At 40.7% G+C, this 24,374-nt stretch overlaps 1 protein-coding gene across 1 annotated transcript in view; it reads right to left on the reverse strand.

Annotated features, from left to right (window-relative positions):
• Nucleotides 1-216: 216 nt before the first annotated feature.
• The window catches only part of col11a1a (collagen, type XI, alpha 1a), a 92,793-nt gene continuing 68,635 nt past the window's right edge, over nt 217-24,374 (reverse strand). The window contains exons 55-67 of the mRNA XM_079576018.1: nt 18,305-18,358; nt 15,993-16,100; nt 15,657-15,710; nt 13,834-13,887; nt 11,355-11,462; nt 9,516-9,569; nt 9,391-9,426; nt 9,235-9,288; nt 8,284-8,530; nt 7,222-7,334; nt 5,791-5,859; nt 3,468-3,701; nt 217-1,465 (exon numbers count right to left, since the gene is read on the reverse strand). Of these exons, the coding sequence (XP_079432144.1) occupies nt 1,319-1,465; nt 3,468-3,701; nt 5,791-5,859; nt 7,222-7,334; nt 8,284-8,530; nt 9,235-9,288; nt 9,391-9,426; nt 9,516-9,569; nt 11,355-11,462; nt 13,834-13,887; nt 15,657-15,710; nt 15,993-16,100; nt 18,305-18,358 (1,332 nt within the window). The 3' untranslated portion in view covers nt 217-1,318. The remainder of the gene's footprint in view (nt 1,466-3,467; nt 3,702-5,790; nt 5,860-7,221; nt 7,335-8,283; nt 8,531-9,234; nt 9,289-9,390; nt 9,427-9,515; nt 9,570-11,354; nt 11,463-13,833; nt 13,888-15,656; nt 15,711-15,992; nt 16,101-18,304; nt 18,359-24,374) is intronic.

Here is a 24,374-nt window from a genome sequence, read left to right on the forward strand (position 1 = left end):
ATCAAAAGAAAGGAACATTTAAAAGCCCCATATTCACATCCATTTAGTCAAAATGATAGAAATTTTAGTGTAAGATGGTACTTTATTGGATTCCATTGCACCAGCCCAGAGTCGTATTCCTAGTAACACAACCAAGTACAGTAGGCGTATGTTAAGAAGTTACTTAGATGTACAAAGCGTCCACACATTCAGTTCACTGTTGTTTACAATCCAGTTTTTAATATTTAAATGAACTATAAAAAGCACATCTTAAAACATTTTCTCATTTTAGTTACAAAAAATGGGTCACCTAATGGGTTTATTGTGTCATTGCGGTTTCACAGAAGATTTGGAACAGTGGATGTCTAGACCAGTTATCTTTTTTTTTTTTTTAACAATAAAAATCCCCTCCCAAAATATATAAACTTAATTGTGTAATCAAGGTATATACAGGGCATATTATCCTTGTTATCAAGAAAGTTTTTTGAGGTATACAACCTGAAATAAAAAGCCTGTCAGAGAAACAAAAAAAAAACAGTAAAACGACAAATAGTCTTAAATAAGAGAAAGGTTGCTTCCTACTTAGCACAGGATCACAGGGAGTGGCTGGTTCTGGTTAAAACTGGAACTGTCAGTATATACAAGGGGCTAACTTTGCAAAGTGAGGCGGCTTGCATTATGAGGAAACAAAAAATAAAATAGTAAGAAATTTATTCGATAGCCTTTCAACTGTCCAATGTGAGATGAGACTTAAAATAATAATAATATTAATAATAATAAAAAAGCCGGAAGCAGGTCTGATACACATGCAAGTTTTGAAAGTGGGTTCAGAAATAACAGTATTGTACAAAATAATAATTACAAAGTTTTTCTTTAAAATGATCAAAATACACCTTCCATTTTCGTAGCACCTCTATATAAACCTTTGTGTTTTTTGACAAAACAAGCACCATAGTTTATTCATACAGCACCTTGAGAATCCAAAGTCAGAGGGGGGAGGGGGCTCGGTGTTGGGCGCCCTCCCCCCCCCAAAGCCACGTGTTGACGCCTCTGTCCCGTTGCACCCTCGTCCTGCCACGATTCCTTGCGCTCTTCCTTTTTTTTTCCAAATGTCCCTTCTCACCGGCTCAGAAATGTGGTTTCGTCGAGGTTGATTTAAATACAAAGACATGTTGGATAGGCCATCTCTCATTCAAAACTTGCATGTGGCGTGGATAAGGGTGTGGGGCTTAGGATTTCGGGGAGATTTGGTGGTATCCAAAAACTTCGTCTTCTCTGCTTGCCCCATCAAGTCCTTTTTTTTAAATATAAAACAGGTATGTGTTATTTTGTTTTAACGCTAGCCAAGGAAACACACAGGCCCAACTTCGAACCCAAACTTCTGGTTGGGGTCCCCAAAGTCAGTCAACATAACGTCGACAATTGGAAGTTGATCAATTTTGGGAGTATTAATCTCCATCACAGTCTTTGCGTAGCCACTCCTCGCCTGTAACGAGATAAAGAAAGCAAAAAGGCTCAGTTAGGTATCTGGAAAGTCGAATTTGCACATGTTTTAAGGCTTAGGGTTAAGGTGCAATATGTGTATGCATCTCATGTGATCATGTACTGTCTCCCCAAAATAAAAAACAAAGCAAAAAGCAGGTTCTGCGGTCCGAAATCTGCACGCACACTGTACCTTTTGATATTTTCAAGTCCATTGTAAGTGAGCAAACTGAATGAAGGTCAGGCCTTTTGTCCTGCCATACCTGCCTTACACAAAAACCTTTTCTAATGTCGGCAGAGAATCGGGTCCGCTGGGGTCATCCGCTTTCATTAGCCACTGCCATAACTTTTCACATGTTCGCATTTCAAATCCAAGACGATTCCTTTTGAGAAATAATGATTCTATTCAGCCCTGCTTCAAACTGATGAGAAACTAATTAGATCCATTCAAAGTTTGACAGTTCTTTACCTTTCTTTCCAAATGACACGGGGGTAAATGTACCCAAAAACCTGCCTGTTAATTGCCTATTCACCGGTTTGCACAAAGAGATGTTCGTGATCAGACTGGAGAGTGAATCTCATCAGGTTTGACAGCGCTTGGAATTAGAGCTGTTAGGATAAATCGCATATGACCAAACATGTGAAAGGTCGCAATTTGCAAATCTCCTCAGAAAACCGACTCATCCTGTTGTAAAGATCTGTGAAAGGTGAAATGTTATGTCAGCGTGCCATTAAATGCTAATGCTCCATTTATAATGTACACTGTTGCTGCAGTTCTGAAAAGTAGCAGAATATTAAGCCATATTAGTCTATTAGTTTCATGTTTCTGCACTGGCTCCTGTTGCTCAGAGAATAGACTTCATAGCAGCTCTGCTTGTGTGCGATTGTCTCCATGGCCTAGAACGGGGATCTCCAATAGCTCACAAGTCCTTTCCAAGTTGCCCCCTAAAGGCTTTCTACATTTCTACAAACACTTGATAAATCATAAGTTGGATGCATTTTCTGTTAGTTCTGAACATGCTGAACACATTTATACTTTATAAAGAGGAAGCTCAAGTCATTGGCGATAAATATGTTCATCTCATCACTCGCTGCCTTTTTTGTCACATAAAAGGAGCTTGTGCGGTAAAGAAGGTTGGAGACCCGTGGCCTAGAACCAAAGCATATTATCTCTGGCTTATTCGAACCATATGAATCATCTCGTGATCATAATCATCTCTTCATTCATGAGAACTTAATAGAAGTGATGACTTGCTGGTGCCCAGAGTCAGTACTAAAAATGGTGAAGCTGCTTTTCAGTTTTAAGCGGCTGAAATCTGGAACAGTCCTAAAGATGGTCTTTACTTTCAAGGTTTGAATCTAAACTAGAAATGGTTCTATTTAACCACGAAAATGACAATGAAGGTACTATTCTGGACTCTTCACTTTCAATTTAATGATTATTTATGACTTATTGATTTTGATGTTTATGTACTGTTAACACATCTTTCTTTTCCTACCTACCTACCTACCTACCTACCTACCTACAGGTGAAACTCGGAAAATTAGAATATGTCAAACTAATATATGATATAGACTCATTACATGCAAAGTGACATATGCCAAGCCTTTATTTGTTATAATTTTGATTATTATGGCTTATATTACAGTCCATTTTCAAAATATTCTAACTTTATGCGATTTTTAATTGGGTTTTTTACAAGCTGAGCCATATTAATCAAAATTATAACAAATAAAGGCTATACATAGCTCACTTTGCATGTAATGAGTCTGTCATATATTAGTTTTACAGTTTTAGTTGAATAACAGAAATGAATTTACTTTTTTAACTATATTTAAATTTTCCGACTTTCATCTGTAATAACATGGATTAAAGCTCAAAAAGTTGATTTTGCTTGATTGATACGTCCCTTCTAACACTTTCTCGAATTTGACATCACAAATCCCAGAAGCTGCCAGATAAAAGCATTTAGACATCATTCTGAAGCGCCGTGTCTGTCTCTCACCGCGCAGCCGTCTGATAGGGCCTTGATGTAGGGGTTGTTGTCATAAGACATCTCCTCATCGTTGGAGCCCAGGAAGCGCAGCGCCTTGTCGTAGCTGTCGCTGGTGGCGTCGTGCCAGGCCACAGACTGATGGCAGCTGTAGGTGAAGTTCTGCCGCGCCGAGGCCGTCAGGAGCCTCAGGAAGGTCATCTGCACCATGTTTATCGAAGCGCCGTCCACATCCACGTAGGACAGCTGGAGAGGCAGATAACACCCACAGAGAGATTACAGATCAATACACAAACTAATGAGTCTTTTCAATTATGAGTTAACAACAGGTGCATATCAGTTAATGAGAAAACTGCGGAAAAGTTGAAGGATTTTGATAATTATGTATAAGATATAATAAAAAAAAAGGATTATTCATAAGGCAAAATATTATGAACAAATTCTAATTCACAATATTTACCTCGAATATTTTATCCTGTATGAATATATATTGTTTTATGAATTGTCTGTCTGTAAGGGGACAAAAGTGTTTTTTGATCAGGTCTGGACTGGTTTTGACTGGTTTGAATCAGGTCTAGACTGGGTTAGATCAGGTCTAGACTGGTTTTGACTGGGCTAGATCATGTCTGGACTGGTTTTGACTGGTTTAGATCAGGTCTAGACTGGGTTAGATCAGGTCTAGACTGGTTTTGACTGGGCTAGATCATGTCTGGACTGGTTTTGACTGGTTTAGATCAGGTCTAGACTGGGTTAGATCAGGTCTAGACTGCTTTTGACTGGTTTGGATCATGTCTGGACTGGTTTTGACTGGTTTAGATCAGGTCTAGGCTGGTTTTGACTGGTTTAGATCATGTCTGGACTGGTTTTGACTGGTTTAGATCAGGTCTGGACTGGTTTTGACTGGTTTAAATCCTGTCTGGACTGGTTTTGACTGGGTAAGGTCAGGTAACTTAGAGGTCTATAAAAAAAAAGAACATTGATGTCTGTTCCCCAAATGGTTAGAAAAAGAAAAAAAAAAGGGGTGGATGGAAACATGCTTCTTGAACACAGCCGACCTTTCACAGACGAGGGCTGGGTACCATTAATTGATACAAGTATGGTATCTGAGGGTTTTTTTTAGGTAATATGTGTGCTGGTGCCGTTTTTCAGCTCAAATACATCATTTTTTGCCATCATTTTAAAATATTTTTTCTCTTTATATTTGTCCCATTTTTGCCATCTTTTTTACAACTAATATTTCCCTATTCTTCACATTCCTGATTTTATCCCCAATTATTCCCACACATTTCTTGACATTGGAGATTAACCTGATACTGTAAACTATGGTGAGTATTGTTAAAGTACTGGCATCAAATTGTTTTTTAAGGTTTCCAGCCCTCATCCTGACTAGGCCACGATAACAAATTTGAAGTTCGATATATTGAGGCAGGAAAGTATCGTGATAAACGATATGCAACTTTGCTGCATGTTGGACCGGACTTTAAACATTGTTCCCTTGGTCAAGTAATTTACAATATCTACTTAAGAGCTGTTTACCTAAAACAACCGCCCACTCATTCAAACTGAAAAGGGTAATGTGTCTTTGAGCAGCAACTTCTTCATCCTGCACATTTTTTATAATTAATATATTTATACAAGTGACATTCTTTATTGACTTTACTCGACAAATAACAGCTTCTTTTGTTGGTTAATTTTCTGCATTTCAGTTTGAGACAATATAAGATGCGCGTGGGCACTGAGGAACAATACAACGGATTGCTGACATTTCAACGCTGCAGACAAGACAATTAAATCCGGTGTACAAAGGTAGAACAGAGATTAATAATTATCCAGGAGCATCTGCAGTGACTAAGAGGAGCATCCGGCGCTAATGTGTTTTCTATATGGCCCTTCGAAAAGGGGAATGTGTAGGAGAAGGCTGTTTCGAAAGATTCTTCACTCAAAGGAACTAAATCAAAAGTTTATATCATGATAAAGTGGATCACTCTTTTTAAATCTACAACAACTAGCCAGTGATGTGTTTGCAGAGATTTCTGGCATACAAGAACTTCATATTTTTCTGTGTTTCTTGCTGCATTTGCACGCTCCAATGTGCAAATTTATACTTGAAAGGAAGCAGCGGCTCAAAGAGGGTTTTATTAACTCAACATGAACATGATTTAAACCAACAAAGTTTGGATTTTTAATGGATGGCAGCGAGGGGGTCAGTGGCTCGCAATTTCACGGCTAGTGCAGCTATTTGAGTCTATTAGTGGCTTTGTGCGCGCTAACTGAGCAGGTACACAGTCGCTGAAATAGCAGTGAGGCGGAGAGAGCCCAGAGAAAATCCACTCACCATTTTGCCGCGCTTAAATTCACTGAACCACGACCCGGGGTTTTCTTTGGGCCACGATGATATTCTGACCTGCGGCGACAACACATCACATGAGTAACAAACATTATACTCTTTCAGTCAGTTGCATTCATGTGACATTCAGAAGCAGAGGTTCTAAACAGAGAGGTCGGGCACCAAATGTGGGATCATCATCTGTGGGTGATAATGAGCTAGTGGCGGTATCCTCCACACAGGCACTATTGCTGTCAGTTGTAAGGACTTAAATTGTAAGAACCAGATCAATAAGGTAAGTTTGAGAGAAGAAAAAAGTGACAGTGTTTAACATAACATATTTTGATTTTGGTGAGCGCAACCTATGCCTTTAAAGCAGGGGTGTCGAACTCATTTGGCCTGTGGGCCGAAATTCTGCCCCCACGGCGGCCCCATGGGTTTGTAAGGACTGTAGCCTAATAAATAACACCAGCTTACAGTTATTAAGCTTTATTAGCCTGTATCACACATTTTTCAAAGTGCTACATAAAGTCATTATTCATTCACTCCACACTCCATGGCAGTAAGTTATTGTAGCCACAGCCCTGGGGCAGACAGACCATTTACCACATGGCTATAATATGCTGTTTATATCCTGATCTCTTATTATGTCAGTGCCCTCTACTGGACACGTGTGGAATTCTTTCCTTTTTTAATTCAAGCTGCCCCTTGGCTAGAAAGAGCATTCTGGGTATTTCTGTAAAAATCCATAACTCCGCACAGGAATGGGCTAGAGACATACCCACGGGCCTTATGTTTGACACATGTGCTTTAAAGCCACACAAAATCTTCATGACAACTTTAAGTAAAATCTCCACACTCAATAATTGTTCCATCCCAATCCAAAGACATTTTCTCCTTCTGTTCGAGAAGTACATAATGATATGTTTTGACAAGCACGAGAGTTATTACAGCTGTTGCAGTAGAGAAAGCATGACAGTTTGAATTGCATCGCTATAAATACCACTGCAATGTGTCTTAATAATTGCGCTAATACTTATTTTCTACAATAAAAGGAGTTGGACAGAAAATGAACTGCTTATAAGAAAAGACACACTACAGGCATGAAATATAATCATGTCTAAAGTGGACCCATCAAGTTCATTAGCTCCCTTTTACACACAAGCATGGAAATTCTTGTAAACTGGAATCCGCCTTTAACATCAGTAACATGATATCATCTTGTTTGTTTATTTAATCAGTCAGAAACATCCCTCTTAAACCCAATTGAGTCAAATTATGAATGCTGTAGGAGATTTAAAGAGCGTATCTTGCCCTGAAGCAAATCCAATAGCTTCCTTTGACACCTCCGGCTCTCCGATGTCTTAATATTTGATGAGCGCTGATAACACATAGTTCTACACAGGGTTCGAGGCATGTACATCTGCTCTAAAGACTTACCCCATTGGATTTCTTATCGGGGTAGATGCAGGTCTCGCCACCAGCAGTAAAGTTACAGTAGACTTTGAAAGAGTCCCCTGAGCAGCCCTGGTTTGGATCGATCCAGTATTCGCCTGAGGAAGAGGAAGTGGAGATGGTGAGCCAAGAAACCAGTGATAAACTCCAATAAAACTGTGCCGCATTGCCCCAGCTCATGTGTAATTCAAAGCTTAGTTTTATGGGTTCTCACAGAGCAGAGAAAGACTGGGATAAGGCCTAAAGCTAAGCATTACCTCACTCTAGTTTAGTAATGTAAACACACAAGCATTGTAGTGCATTTTGATCCATTAAAGGAAAGTATTTCTCTATTGACATGATGTGTGTTTTTGTTAATTAAAGTGGACAAATGCATAACTGCGGCTTAAATACATACTTTGGGGAACTCAGCATTGATAGTTTTACGATTTCATGATTAGAAATAATGTCTGTGTGAGGAAAGACTGTGACACTGAGACACGGGCTGGTCAGGATTTTGCCTGGAGCTCCTTCTGCAGGCAGCAGTGGGAATTGCATAGTGAAATCTATAACGCCACATGCTCAAAACTGCATGAATGAAGCTACATACTCCAGGCATTCTTCAGACAAGGGAACGTAATAACATAAAAGCTCACAAAAGTTAAATTGGCCACCGTTCATGAATATGCTACCATGAAGAATACACTTTCCAACTATTGTCTTTAGCCAGTGGTTCAATTGCTTCTTGTTTCACTCAAAGTATATGTTGCCAGGTACATTTTCTATCTAGCATAGTTAGCAGTCTAATTCAAAATACTTTGACAGATTGATTTTCTGCTTGCCTTACCAATATTACACTGCATAAATAGAGGCATTTTTAATTATTTACAAACTCAAGACAAATATTGTTTTAAGCAAATTAGAAAAAATCCAGCGGGAAGGGACAGCAAATCTCCCCCGGGTCTCATTTTCCGAGGTTTATAGACTTCCACTGCAGTCTGGCCAAACCTAATCTCCCCCGCCGCATATGCTGCCTGTGTCATTAGCGCTGTAAGTTGTGGGACTCACCATCTGGGAACTCTGGATGGGACAGCTGTAGATCTTTGCACGTCCGGGCGGGGTTGTTCTGCGTGCCCATGGGGTACTTCATGCGCTCAATGTCCTGTTTCAGGAGGTTGAGTGAGCTGAAAATGTCCTCCATGCCCTCGCCGTAGTCCATGAACACACCGGCCGCGTCGGATTGAACGTCGCTGGAGCGCTTGGTCTTCTTTGGCGACTGGATGGGCAGGGGCTGAATCACCTCACCTGGGGGACCCTATGAGGAAAATAAAGGTTTTTTTTTAGAATTTAATAAACCTTTGTATGGTCTATGAAGACAGCCAGAACATCACATTGATTTTAACATTTCAAAAAGTAGTTTCACCTCCCATCGCAGACACTTTATTTATTTATTTATAAAATATATATTGTTTTTTTTAAATATATATATTTGTCAAGACTGTAATTTGTGGCATTGTTTGTTAACCTCTTAACCCCCACCTGAACTGAGCACATTTTCTTCAGTTTGGCTTTACCCAAAAAAAAGAGACAAAAAAGAGACAAAAAAAGAAAAGGAAAAAAAAGGCAAAATGAGATTGAAAACAAACAAAAAAAAAACTGAAAAAATTGACCACACCACGGTAACAACGCAAGAAAAAAAAAAACATCAGTTTTGTGGGTCTTTCAAATGTCATGTACGCCAACAGGGCTGACCAAACAAGTAATGTTGTTCTACTTGAGCTTTCACATCTTGGATTATTGACAGTTAAGTAAAGAATAAAGAAAAATCACTGAAATGTCTTTTAGTCTTAGCTTTCAAATCAGCCGTTACACTGGCCTATAGCCAAAAAGGAGAGACTACATTCAGTTTGGGTGGGTTTTAAGTGCTTAATGGCTAAAATTACATAACTTAGGCTTCATGCATGTACATTAGTTTAAGTGAGAATAGTTCAAATGCAGCAGTGAACTCGTAGTACTTACAGGAGGACCAGGAGGACCGATTGATCCTGTGTCTCCCTTTGCACCGGCAGGACCCTGTAGGAAAGAATAAACAAAACGTCCTTTAGCTTGATCTCTCACAGACACTCTGTAAAAAGCTATAATTGCGCTGTCAGATGTATTTAAAACACTACTTACCGAGGAACCTTTCGCTCCCTTTGGACCTTGAGGACCCTGTTAAAAAGGGGGACATATTTGGCAATGTCATAGTGTGCACAGGGCAGAATATAAATGAGCCGTTTAATGATGGCTGGGGGACTTACGGGGAGACCGGGCGGGCCGGGGGGACCGAGGGGACCGTTTGCTCCAGAGATGCCCTGTGATGGGAGCAGAGACTCAGGTCAGACACATTAGTGAATCAATGCCACTTGACAGAAACGCCACCTGCCGCCATCTTGGGTATAGTCGCTAATGCAAACAAATGTCAAACTCCTCAAGAAGAAGAAAATAAATGCCTTCAGCAAATATAATATACTGCAAGGGGGCAAAAATGGATTTCACTCTAACACAAGGATAGTCCCCCTTTAAAGTGACTGTGTTAAAAAGTAGCTATTTAGACTTAAAATGCCAAGTTGCATCAAATGCTTCGAGCAACAAAAAATTGAGTAAAAGATAAGTGTCTCAAACCTATTGTGCACACTAACACAGCTGACCCCCCAAAAATATTTGACTTTATCTGAGCTTTTACATCTCGGATTATTAACAGTTAAGTATCATATTTTAAGGACTGTGAGTCGCACTTTTTCATAAATTGGCTGGGGGTGCGACTTATGCTCAGGTGCTTATATATAAAAATATATAATTTCATGTTTTTCCCATTTTTACACTGACTGTCGCTAGAGGGCGCTCTAGGCTCCAGTACCAGTGTCCGCTAAGACTGAACACAAATGCCCCCAAAAAGAAAATCACTGCAGATAACAGGCTGCAAGTGAAAAATGCAGCCGAAAACGGTTATCGAGCAGCAGAAGGAAAAGCAGAGGTTGCTCTTACTGCAATGAAGAAAACAATAAAAGCTAATCGCGGGCTCAAAGCTAGATGGCAATAGCTAGAGGAAGAGGTCGCAAATGACCAACGTGCTGCCAGGAGAGGCTTGTCAACAGTGGACCAGGGAGGCTGGTGCAACTTGTACTCTGTAGCAACTGTTTGTTTTTGTTATGTTTTTATCTTCCTCATTATGCATTCTTTGGCTGTTGCGACTTATACTCTGGAGCGACTTATAGTCCGGAAAATACGGTAGAATCTGAAATAAATGATTAAAGAAAAATCTCTGAAATACTTTTGAGTAACTAATTAAATGCCTACAAACCTTTGATATTATGAAAATGTAGTAATGGAAACGTTTTTTAATCAGACTTTACAGTCTCAGTATTTCCCAGATCCAGTCTGTGAGCTGAAGACGATTAAACCTCATGTGAACTGCAGCAGGACTTAATTGTGTGCTCCTTTGTACTTTCGCTGAGGCTTATATAAAATGGATGAAGGCCATCACAGAGGCTTTGGCGAGGACGAGATGTTTCGCGTGCCTCAGTGCTGGAAACAGACTTCTTTGGGAGAAAGTTCTGCGCGATTACAAAGCTCGAGGAGAAGGAGGAGGCGGAACTACAATGGCATCGAAACCACAAGCACACTCCGTCCAAGGAATACAATAAAATATCAAGAAGGGAAGAAGATCTGCTGCAAAGGGGAAAAATGAATGACACTGTCCTATTATGAAGAGGTAGATGAGAAAAGTTTCACTCAACTTTGTGAAAGTCTAAGAAATAGCACGCACTATGGGGCAATCATGAACCCCTAGATGTTATGAAGATGATTCTATGTGTAATACAGGCTAAAGATTTCTAGCAATATGTGAAAAAAGGTGAAGGGAACATTTCCGAAAAGATTGAACAGATAAATGCATGGTTTACACTGATGTAACTGTATTTACCGTGATTTACTGCAAAGGTGACTTACTGAAAATAAAAACATGTGTATAGCTCTATTCTTGAATTTCAGAGTTGAATAGGTAAATAGGACAACCAAAAGATAAAAAGGGGAGAGGTGAAGGGGAGATGGCCTTTAGGACCGGCACAGGAATGGGGGTCATACTGTAAATCACTTACGCCGTCGCCCTTGCTGCCAGGTGATCCTTGGGGTCCAGGCAAACCGCGGTCTCCCTTCTCTCCCTGCTCACCGGGCGGCCCGATCAGCCCAATCAGACCTGGGTGACCCTGTGGGACAAAGGCAAAAGGAGACAAAACACATAAACAAACAAAACAAAAAGAAGTGTTTTCTGGATACTCAAATGTAAAACTTTATTTTGACACACAGTTCAATATTCAGAACCAATTCCAATCCCACAGCACCACAGTGTTATAAAAATGATGATCCTTTTTTAAATTTGGCACACTGATGCAGCTGTCCTGTCTCTACTACCATTTTACGAGCCTAATTATGTAGAATTTGTAATGCAATTGTCAACACAGAATTACAGTTCTGTGCTTTCTTTTTGTCTAACTGACACTTTGCTCATTTTGTTGACACTTTGCTGAATACGGAAACAGGTTTGTCTTTTGTCAGTAAAGTTTTTCCCTGTGACAGATTTGGATGGGTGAATCAGGTTCTACTTCTTCCCACTCCATTTCAAGCATCAATGTACGCTTGTTTTCTTCTGGCTGCATCAAATCGATATCAGATCTAACCTAAACAGATGGTGTTCAGGGGCACACAACTCGCTTAAAATAAATAAATGAAGTTGCATGAAAGAATGTGAATGTGCAAGAAACTATTGTTATTAACGATAAGCTATTATTAACTATACTATTGCAGCTGCAGCTGCTCTGGGTTTGACTGATGGAAGCGAGGCCACCAGTTTGTGCCATCGGGCCCTCTGACCACCACCAACCACTCACTCACTCAGGCTTCCTCGTGTTCCTAAATGGTCTCCCATCCAAGTACCAACCAGACCATAGCAGTTTGGGATTTTTTGGGATATTTTTCCGTGCCCGCTGCTAGCCGTCTCACCAGCCCAATCAAGCTCCAAGACGGGTCGAAATATGGCAGTTTCCCCGCCAAAACAGCCACTCAGGCTACTGACAGAGTGTAGGCCTGTCACGATGGCAAATTTTGAAGTTCGATATATTGAGGCAGGAACATATCGCGATAAACGATATTATTGACTACAAGATACTTTCAACTCAAAAGCATAAAAATTATGGTAAACCTTTGTTCCAAAAGTGCCTTATCATATCCTAAAATACCACACAAGCTGCGGAATTGTTATAATATAACAATTCGCTTTATTTTATTTTTTTAAAGGTACACTAAGTAACATTTTGGACTATTCTGTTGCCATCAGTACAAAGCATGCTCCTAATGAGCAGCTCGACACAGGAAATGCTATTAATGCAGTGAGAAGTCAATGAATGGATTTGGATGGGAACCAAACCTGTTTAAATCTCAAATTCTGCTGCCTTTAGTCGGCATCTCCATGGAAACGAGCTGGAGACGTACCCACTCCTGGTAAAGTTATGTCATGTCTTAGGAGAGCTGAGCCGCTCACAGCGAAATCACATGTTTGTTTGAGGTATTTTTCAATGCTGAAAATATCTGTTATAAAATAAAAACTATAAAAGGTAAAATTCTACGTGGTGTGGCTTTAATCAAAGTTTTACAAAGAAAAAAGGTTGATATGTAATGTACAGACGCTAAATACTGAGCCCATAAATGTATTGTTTAGCTGTATATTTATTGAACGATAAGTCGATATAGTGATTATCGTGACAACCCTAGACATAGGGGATAATACGGGAAGACGGTGGGAAAGAGGGGCAAAACGACCAAAACGGGACACTTGACAGCTATGAACCAGACCCTTCCCTGCTTCACTTCCGAGGTCTGACACGATAGGGCAGAGCAACGGCGGTCTGAAGATGTTAAAGTAAACAAACACAATCTAAATAGCATGGAATGGTACCACATAATGCTCCACACTTACTGCATGTCCGACAACGCCATTACTGCACAAGGGAAGATTGTGAAGGATGGTCTTTCATTATAATAACCATCTCTATGCATTATAAAAATGAAATGTCATTCCTACCACCGATATTAAAATGACATGTAAACACAAAGGCAGCCAAGGCCCAGCGAGAACACAAAGATGATGACTTGGAAACGGCTATAAGCAAGTCTGATGATTCCAAGGGTTTTATCCATGCAACGCAATGCATTTATTTCAACGCTTTTTGCCGTCATGTCAGCGTGTGGTAGGCAATTTAGACAGAGTAATGCTTGCTGTCTAAACATCACTCGCTGTTATATTTCACCAGGAAATTTGACAGTGGCAGCTTAGACAAGAGCGAGACTACACAGATTAAAGTCATACATCACGTTTAGCCGCATATTCGATTCCTGTTAAGTCTTTTGTCTTTTGTTGCAACAATGACAAAAATCTAATTTGGCTCCTCTCAGACGCTGGCATTAACTTTGTAATTATAAAAGTTGCGGGAGTCGTGTGGAGTTGTGAAGTCGGTTTGAGGTTTGCACTTTCTGTAATGAAACCGTTTAAAAAATCAGGCACAGAGACGGGGGCGAACTCACCTTTTCACCTTTGGAGCCGGGATCGCCTTTGAGACCAGGGAGACCAGGAGGACCCTGAACAACAAGACAGTTTTAGTTTAGAAACTCACAGCCCAGATTTTGAGTGATGCACGATATGTCATGTTACTGCAGAATGTTTGTGTATCCACTCAGTCGTGGATAATTTTGTTTGAATGAAAGGGAAAGTAGAAAGTAAATACAGCCACTATTACTGTACTGCTTCAATACTGCTTCTATTGTTTTATCAAATACTGTGACTATTTCTAAAGTAGTACTAAAAAGAAGTAGCACATAAACGTCTTTTTTACCAGTAAAAATCTTACCCATACAACTAATAAGACACACATTAACCCTTTAATGTTACGCCCTACACCACCTTTTTTTTTGTATTTTCTAACCATTTGGGGGACCTCTTAGCTACCTGATCTAAGCCAATCCAAACCAGGTCTAAACTGGTCCAAACCTGATCTAAACCAGTCCAAACCCCGGTCTAAACTGGTCCAAACCTGATCTAAACCAGTCCAAACCCGGTCAAAACTGGTCCAAACCTGATCTAAACCAGTCCAAACCGAGTCTTAACTAGTCCAAACCTGATCTTAACTAGTCCAAATCTGTCAAAACCAGAATAAGCTAGTCAAAACCTGATCTAAACTGGTCCAAACCTGTCAAAACCAAAATAAGCTAGTCAAAACCTGATCTAAATCAGTCCAAACCTGTCAAAACCAGAATACACTAGTCAAAACCTGATCTAAACTGGTCCAAACCTGTCAAAACCAAAATAAGCTAGTCAAAACCTGATCTAAACCAGTCCAAACCTGTCAAAACCAGAATAAACTAGTCAAAACCTGATCCAAACCAGTCCAAACCTGTCAAAACCAGAATAAACTAGTCAAAATCTGATCTAATCTCGTCCAAACCTGGTCTAAACCAGTCCAAACCTGTCAAAACCACAATAATCTATTCAAAATCTGATCTAAACTAGTCCAAACCTGGGTTAACCAGTCCAAACCTGTCAAAACCAGAATAAATTAGTCAAAATCTGATCTTAACTAGTCCAAACCAGTCCAAAACTGTCAAAACCAGAATAAACTAGTCAAAATCTGATCTAAACTAGTCCAAACCTGGTCTAAAGCAGAATAAACCAGTAGAAACCTGAACTAAATTAGTCTAAACCTGGTCTAAACCAGTCCAAACCAGCATAAACCAGTCCAAACTAGTCCAACCCAATCAAAACTAGTCCAAACTGGATATTTTGAGTATTACACACTTGAACCGAATGGTATAGGCAGAATTAGAAACAGCACACGATTCAGTAAAGAATAAAGTGTCCTCTCCCAAACGGTTAAGAAAACTATTATAGGGTTAACTCAAAATATTTTACTCAAATGAAGATAATGCAGGAACATACACTGCAATAATGTATATACGAACATATTTCTTGTGCAAAGCTAAGGTGTGACATTGTGGGGAAAAAAGAGAGAAAATATGAAAGTGCACTGAGAGAGGTGACATGAAACAGTTCGCGGCAAGAAGGGAAGAAGCAAAGAAGCGCCACATCACAAAAGGACAAAGGAAACAGCAGGAGAAGGCAGAAGTTCTCCATTATACAACTATGCATTCACTTCTAGGAAAGTCGTTACTCGATATTCAAAATTACGAATAGCACTTAAAAGCATCTTCTATCACTGCATCTCAAAGCACGACTCTACATTTGAGCTTTTGTATTAAAAAAACGTATTTTTGGGAAGCAGCATTTGATGTAGACGGCGAAAGGGAGTGAGAGAAAGAGAGAGAGAGAGAGGTGCGGCGCTGTGCATACTAACCATGGGACCAGGTGGACCGTCTTGTCCTGGGGCACCGGGCAGACCTTGTTCACCCTGCGCACAAAACATTTGATTTCAGTGAGCATTATAGTCTCGCTGTATTATTATTTTTTTCTTCTTCTTGCGATTGATTTTGTGAGCGCGGCGTGATGATTAATACCCCAAAACAAGGGACAAAAAGTGCGTGGGATTAAACAAGTGAAGCTAAAGCATACGCCAAATGGATGTATTGATTATTTGATGAAGTGTATCACATGCCTGAGCGAGTGTCTGTTTCTCTAACGGAGCATTAAGTATGAAACTAGAGTGGGATTTGAAGACATTATCGGGACTTACGACTGGGCCGGGGATTCCTCTCAGACCCTCGGGACCGGGCTTTCCTGGAGGTCCCTGGGGTCCGACTGGTCCGGTTTTACCTGCGGGTCCTTCTGCTCCAGCCTCGCCCTGTTCAAAAGGTACAGAGCACACCATTAATACCACTAAGATTTACTTCATTTCCATGAGTTACGCTGAGTTAAATGTATAATAGGGTTGGACTATTTTTTGGAAAACTGCCAAATTGTTATTAATATTGCAATTGGAATTAGATTTACAATTTAAGATTTAAAATCAATATTCAGATTACAGTGCAGGAGCAGCAACATTTCAGAGAAGACTGAAAGAAGAACCGCAAAACTCGTATGTCACAGAATATCATCTCATTTTGTATACTGGTTACTTTGTTGGAAATTACGTCATTTTACATAAATAACAGAGTCCTTCCAAAAAGATGTTGATTAAATTACGATTAATCTAGCGTCCTTGATGTTAATCATATTTACATGGCTGAATGCATAATTAACCTTTTTGGCACATTTCAAATTTCAAAACTGATTTATTTACCGAAAACAGCACATCTATCATCCAAGGTTACATAAATAGAGGATTAAATCCATACAAAGTGACACAATGTTCACATTTTGTGAGCTGTGTATTGCCTAACCAGTGAACTATTCCTATAGTTGAACAAAGTAGGAATCTTTTTAACATTTTATTTATAGATGAAAGTGTTTTGTAGAGAAAAGGAACTTCAGCTTATTCATTATTCTGCGAATCTGCTGTTGACGATCAGTTAAATGGGCCGCAAGAAACAGACCATGTTGCAGTCACGTAACCCCACGCCTCTGTATTGTTCCACATGAGACAACACACCAGAATTATCTGTGGTGGATTTCATTTTGCATTGCAGGACTGACCAGCTGTGACCTGAAATGTAATAGAAATATTAACTGCAACATAATAGCATGGACTTCTTACTTCCAGAAAGGCTTTTTGAAAATCTGCCCAAACTCCTCCAGTCAAATTAATGGGAGATTTATAGCAGCATGTGTTCACTCAAACTCCAACATGGATCATTGTGTCTTAGAAATACAAGCTTGAGTGACTGGCACTTTAATGAAAATTATAGCTATTAGGAAATTATTGAGAGTGGTCAGACCTTCAATTCAGTTGCAGATGAAAGTAAATCTCATACGGGCAGCAGCCCCTTTTACAATCCTATTATTCCTAACTCCCTCAAAGTTTGGCATTTAAGTCAAATACTGCTGCTGTCGTAAACACTACACACAAATAATAACTAAAAATGTTGTTAATCGTTATGTTTACATCTGAATCAGAGACAAAAGCATTTATTGGAACAGATTTTTAACAGAGTATATTTTCCAATTTGTAAACCTAACCGTAAACACCCTATACAATGTACGCACTCCATATTTCATTAAAGTTACAGTAATAAGCTTCAGGGGGCGATGCTGTCACAGTAATGTAAACATCTAGCTGCTCGCTTTAGAACTCGATGCACTGTGCACACATGTTTTTCACTGCCTTTACAACAAACTGAAGGTCAAAACAAATTTCACTCCACTACTAGAAAAAGAAAACTGTATTGAGCTTTGACCAGTTCACCAATTGAAGTTGTAATTTATACCAGAGTAACAGTAACTGTTCAAGCATCCCCACTTGGGCGAAATGCCAGACAAGTAGCGTGTGTTCCTAACCCTAGCCTCAACCATATTCTAAACAACAATAATATAATACTTTTCTATCTGAGCGAGCGAACCGGTGTTATATAAGTCCACGATGCTCCACACAAGAGGTGCTTCTGGACCTTTTGAAATGAAGGGTTCCTGCAATGTCTGATATGTAAAAAAAAAAAAAAAAAGGAGAGAGAGAGAGAATCCAGTGAGTATTGGGATTTGTAGCCAATATTTACAATATCTATAATTTATCCTGTGGGGCTTGTAAACGAAGACAGGGAAAGCCCAAAGACCTTATGTGACACTAGAAAGCAGAAAAACCTTCATAAGCGAAAACCTCGGGACTATGGATATAAATAGCACCGAACCCTTTTGTCTGAAATCAAGTCACATAACAAAAGAGCCCCTCCAAACTGGCATGCCTGCGTGTCCATAAATTTCCATCTAATCAAGTCCAAAATTGAATTACTTGTGCATTTTGCGATCTTTTAATTCCAGACGAGAGCAGGGGCAGGACTGGTGTGTGTGTGTGTGTGTGGTCGTAGTAGTGGCAGTGGGAGGTGGTGAGATGACGGGACGTGGGGAGTTGCTGATATGGCTGTACTGTGTTGAGGAGAGAATTGATTTTGTTACCTTGGCGCCCTTCTCTCCTTGCCTGCCCTCCGCACCATGAGCTCCCGGAGGTCCCTGAGGAAGAAGACAAGAGGACAATACTTTAGCATTTCAATACGACATGCAGCTACGGACCCGCAGCCACTTTGTCCACCCCGGGGAGGGAGCATCAGCGGACATTTGCGCTTGATGAGAGGCAGGGCAGCGTGCCAGTAAACCAAAGAAAGTCCCGGGTCTATAGTTTATTTGCACAATGGGCTTTTGGTACTGTTGATACAGCTTTATAGCTATGAAAAAAAGAAAAGAAAAAGCAAGTACTGGACATGTATGTGGGTAACGCAGAGCAGTGATTCCCAACTTTTTTTTTTTTCTTGAATTAAACCTGGAAGACTCATTTCAGCATCACCTCCCCCCAGCCAAGCCTCCAGCATTCATGGCCCGTTTGCCTCCCAGCTGTGCTGCAGCCCACCTCCACCCCATCTCCCTGATGCATCCTTCACCGGTCTCCCATACCACCACCAGTGTATTGGCTCCGGGGGAAAACATCCCTAACACTAACTGACCCATCCATACTAACTTTAATTCATATATCAATGCCTACTGCCGGGGTTTGATTGTCAAAATACATGTCAATAAATCTATTTAATCACTGCTTTTGTCTGTTTGAGTCAGGTTGAAATATATACAGCATAAACCTAAAAAATCCTCCCTTTACAGCCAAGGGAAGTAGGCAACATTGTGTTTGTAATGTTAAAAAGAACAAAGTGTACACAAAGGGCACACTGAAATACTGTAAGTATTCTGGACACTTTGCCGGCCCCAGTGAGTTTGAGTCTGGGCTGTGAAAATGAACTGACCGTCTGCACCCACTCTTTACCTGCTTCCACTCAATACTGTCCTATACAATCCAATAAAACAGCCTGTAAAAAAAAAAGAGAAGACACCATTTTGGGCAAACTATGGCTATGGTTAAATACAGTGGGAGCGCATCTGACATATAGCCTAGATTACATACAAAGTTTTCTGTTTACTGGCCTGTAGATATGACAAAAAACCCTGCATTAAACAGCAGCTGGCAATGCAGTCTACAATATACCTCGTGGTGCTCAGTGATTCTAAATTGAGTTAGTTTTTAATGCTGCCTTCACCTTCTGCTACCTGTTGATTCACTGTTGTTGGATAAATAGGATAGTGGCCATCTGCAGAAGCATACAAACGATCTGATATTGCTTTCTTTTTCACTCTCGTCCCGATAAAAGCGCCAAGCATTCTCGGTGCTTTGCCGATGTGATTAAATTCCCATGACCTTGGTCTCCTTTCGTATGTTATTAAGCGTCGCGTGAATGGTTTGGACATGACATTGACAGACACCCCCCGCTACACGGACCAACACGGAGTAAACACGCACAGACATCAGGAGACGTGGCCGCGGGTTGCCAGGTCAGGGCTTTGATTCCTTTCAACTCCACCTGCAGCCGCCCCCTCTTCAGAACCGGCTCTCTATCCAAATCCCCCGCGCTGATTCGGCCCGACGCTTGCCTGAGTGCTATTGACTGGGGCCTATAATGTGACCCCGCTTCATGTCTCGGAGCTTTCATCTTCCCTCCGGCACGCGGCTCTTACTGGTGGTGAAGAGGCGCGCTCTTGATCAGCAACAAGAGTCACTGCAAACGTTCGGAGATGTGCCCGAAGCGCGGCTGAGGTCCGGGTCTTTTCAAGGTTACAGGGGCGTGCTTGTAAGAGAGGTGGTTTAGTGCTTAGATGAGGATGAAACTCATAAAATGGAATTCATCTCCTACTCTAGGCATTTAGTTTTGATTGGATTGGGTTTGCGAGTAAAAAAAAAAACTTTCCAATGTATTTAAATTGCAAACCCACAAGTTGCCCGAGAAAGAGTCTGTCTGGCCAAGTCCTGGAAATGCGTAACCAAAACAACTAATTTGGAAAAGAATGGTTTCAATTTCCAGCGCGCCAAGTGTTCGAGATGGCACCTACAGCGACTGCAAATTCCAAACAATTCTCGCTTTTGGGATTAAGTATTCACAGAGGCACCGGGCGGGGGGGTGGGGGGGGGAATCATCTGGGGTCCCTTTTTACCGACGTGCGACTGATAAAATAGCCTTTCCTTACCATAATCCCCGGACCATTTAGGAGGAGCGTTCGCTGATACCGTGCTTAATACCCCGAATGCAAATTCCAGTGGAGACATTAGAAAAGCAATCAACCCGGGTTTAAAATGCACAACATGTTTTTTATGCACAGGACTGAGTCAGAGAGTCCTCCTTTGAAATGCAGCCAGTTACTTTTCCCTGACATTCAGAGCGGCGGCCGCTCACTCTGATGTGGACGTTAAACTGCGCATTATATTATGTTAATGCTCTCTATATCTTTGGTTTGTGTTATTACTGTATCTCAAGAAGCAGAGATGGAATAATCATTTAGATCGAATACAATCTTTTATCTCTTTGTTGTCTGTGTTTGTTCCACCCACAATTAACATTCATTGACTTTGCTGTGTGGCGTCGACATTGCCAAAGGGTCACTTTTGCAAAATAACAATAAGGCAAGGTCCACTGACAAAATGTATAAAAGGAAGAGAAAAACAGAGCAAAATAGACAACGCACTGCAACTGGGCTTTCCAATGCGACCAAGCACTGTCATTCTGTGTCCCTAAGCCTCCTGGAATTGCATAGCCATGGCCTGCCAAGCTTGTCCTGTTCCTTTAAAAGATATATACGGTCTGGAGCCACGGCATTATCTCCGCGAGTTCCGGCATGAATCATGATTGACAGGTGGATTAACCGCACAAAGGTTAGCATGGACCGTCCAAAACAAACATGGCCGCTTTCACATGTAGGATGAGGAAAAACAAACTTATAGAAACAGCTTCTCCTGCCAAAGCCATGTGTGAAGCACTAAACTCTGAATGACAGGACTTGAGAGTGTCACACTTGAGAGATGCTTTATAAAGTTGTATTTGTGATTGAGCTGATACGAAATTGATCAGAGTAAATAATTTGTTGTGAGCCTGGTCCCACATGCTCCAGATTGTGAACAGAAAAGAGTATCTAGCTGGCCAGGCTAGTAATTTTATAGTATTATATATTTTTGATTCAGTAGGCTCTACTGAATACATCTCTATTAATCCGTGCTTGAGACAGCGCTAAAGAGTATATTATGACCCTTTGTGGCAGTGTCGGGCAAGTTATTTTAAAATTGGAATATATTCTTTATCAGTAGTTACAGTTTTAAAAATGTAATATGTTTGTATTACACATAACTGTTTCAAAAATGTAGCTGAGTTTCACTACTTTGAGTTACTTTCGGCCTAATATAAACTGAAAATAGTAATATACCACCGACCAGAAGTGCAGTCAAAGAGTTCCTTTTCCTTCTATTTCCCCATTCTCTCGTGTGTTTATTTGGGCAGAGTGTGACATTTTTTGTTCGTACATCAATGCAAACCATTTAAATGCACTTGTAACTGAAGTTACTTAAATTGTAATGACTAATATATTACTGTATTTTGTTTCGCAACACAGCTTAGTTGGTTGGTTGGTTGGTTGGTTGGTTGGTTGGTTAGACTGACTAACTGCACACACTTAAAGAAATGAATGTCTTTGACCCACCGGCTATATTTCTGTCTTTAATAGATGGGACAGTTTAACGTCAAAGGAGGGGAAGACCCAGGCATTAATCAGACTGTCGACTCATGAAACTTAGGAAGGCAATGTGCCCGGCCAAATGTATTTTATTTCACGCAGAAATCTGTCAGTGAAGATTTCACTCTGTCACTCTTTTCTCCATAAAAAAACAAAAAAGCATTTAGGAAGCAAGACATCTACAAATTTGTGGTATTGTAGAAAAAAAATATAGGCCTTTATTGTTTTAAAATAGCTTAATTTGTTGTTTTCTAATACGTTCTCCCACCTTTCCCTGGTCAGTGCTGCCTTTGCCGTGCAGCGGCTGCCAGTCAAGCCCAGATCAATAACCTGTCACACATGCTATAACCCAATGGCTTTCTTCCTGCTGCCACGGCGACGCAAACGAGCTTTAGCAGCAAAGGGGCTTTTTTTGAGCTAAGCCTTTTCAATTTCTTGCCAAGGAATAAAAAAAGATTCATGATTATTACTTCGTTACATCCATCTCTCAGTGGGGCTTTGGGGGGGCTTTACTTCGCAGACAGCCCTGACCCCTCCAATCTCACACTTTGTTTTCCCCCACTCCACTTTTAATGAAAATGAATCTCCTCTACTGCGCAGCCAAAATGGACTTGAGGAAAGTTCGGGCTACAAGCAGAAGTGTGAAGACGTGCCAACGGGCAATTATAAGCAAGCTTCGGCTGTTTGAAAATGAGTGTTAATCAAGTGTTTCATTCCTTTTTTTGGAATGTTCGGAAACCTAATGCATGTGCTGGTTAAAAATATGGTTTTACAGCGCAGTAATAGCATTGTAATAAGATTCAAATAGCAAGGTTGTTTCTATAGTATCAAAAAAATACCAACCACTTTTCTAGGAAATTTACACTCTTCTGGATTCAGGTATTATTATCATTATTATCATGCCATATCTGTCCTAACAGGGTTTAAACAGGCAGAAGCAAGTAAAATTAAAGCCGCAAGCGGCATCGAACGGCCCTCGCGGGCCGTGCCTCCTTTAGCGCCTCTATCTATCCGTGCCACAACCCTACCAAGGGCGCCAGACTGCATTTTATTGTCCTGATGTGCCATTAATCGTTGTCAGTAAACATCAAAAATACATTTTTAGCCTCTCCATGTGAATAATGGCTCCAGCCTGCAGAGGGCGCTAGCACGCCCGTAATCTTTTTAATTTCACAATTAGCATCAGACAGCTAATGGGCCGTACTTCCATGACCACTGTCCACAAGCTCCTGACAGGAGGCGCTAACGCGCTGCAATGTTGTATAATGTGAGATTTATGTGTCAGCCCCATTACAATAACATGGGGGGCCCCGGGCATCACCATGGCAACACCGTACAAAATACGATATGGGTCTCATTGGCTTTTTGGATCGGGACGCCATCACCTATTTTTTTGCCAAATTTCATCCATTTCCGAGAAACTAATTTTTTTCCCATAATGCATTTTTTCTTCTGCACCTGGAGGGGGCGCTGTCGCGCCCAATGTCACTTTTTTGCATTTGTTTTGTCCTGGGATGAAAGGTCAATAAAATGTATATTTCGGATTTTTAATGGGCGTTTCTTTGTGCGAATGGGAGCGATTTTTAGTTTATGATGAATCGCAGAATACTTCGGAAAGATTGCGGCTTCGCCGCAAACAAACCGTAAAACATAGCCAAAAAATTTGGATAACATTTGATGCCCCACATCTCGAGATGAGCTGGAGCGATTTTGAGCTCATTCGGTGAAACGCCCTAGGAGGAGTTCGTTAAAATGCGATGTCAGCGAAAACGCTGACTCAGCATTCTCCGGGCTTCCTGTCAAAATGGCGGACTTCCGGTTTGTCAGGGGGCGTGGCAACAATAATATTTCTTGTGTGTCGTCACATGACGAATATCTGTACCAAATCTCGTCGCTCTACGACAAAGTTGACGTTGGTCCCGCCTCCATGGACGCAATGTATTTTGATTCACCATGGCAACACCGTACAAAATACGATATGGGTCTCATTGGCTTTTTGGATCGGGATGCCATCAACTATTTTTGTACCGAATTTCATCCATTTCCGACAAACTAATTTTTTTCCCATAATGCAATTTTTCTTCTGCACCTGGAGGGGGCGCTATCGCGCCCAATGTCACTTTTTCACATTTGCTGCGTCCAGGGTTGAAAGGTCAATAAAATGTATATTTCCGATTTTTAATCGGAGTTTGTTTGTGCGAATGGGAGCGATTTTTAGTTTTTGATGAATCGCAAAATACTTCGGAAAGATTGCGGCTTCGCCGCAAACAAACCGTAAAACTTAGCCAAAAAATTTGGATAACTTTTGATGCCCCACATCTTGAGATGTACTGGAGCGATTTTGAGCTCATTTGGTGAAACGCCCTAGGAGGAGTTCGTTAAAAGGCGACGTCAGCGAAAACGCTGACTCAGCATTCTCCGGGCTTCC

This window comes from Gobius niger (genome assembly GCF_951799975.1).
Source record: "Gobius niger genome assembly, chromosome: 18".
Taxonomy (NCBI): Eukaryota; Metazoa; Chordata; class Actinopteri; order Gobiiformes; family Gobiidae; genus Gobius; species Gobius niger.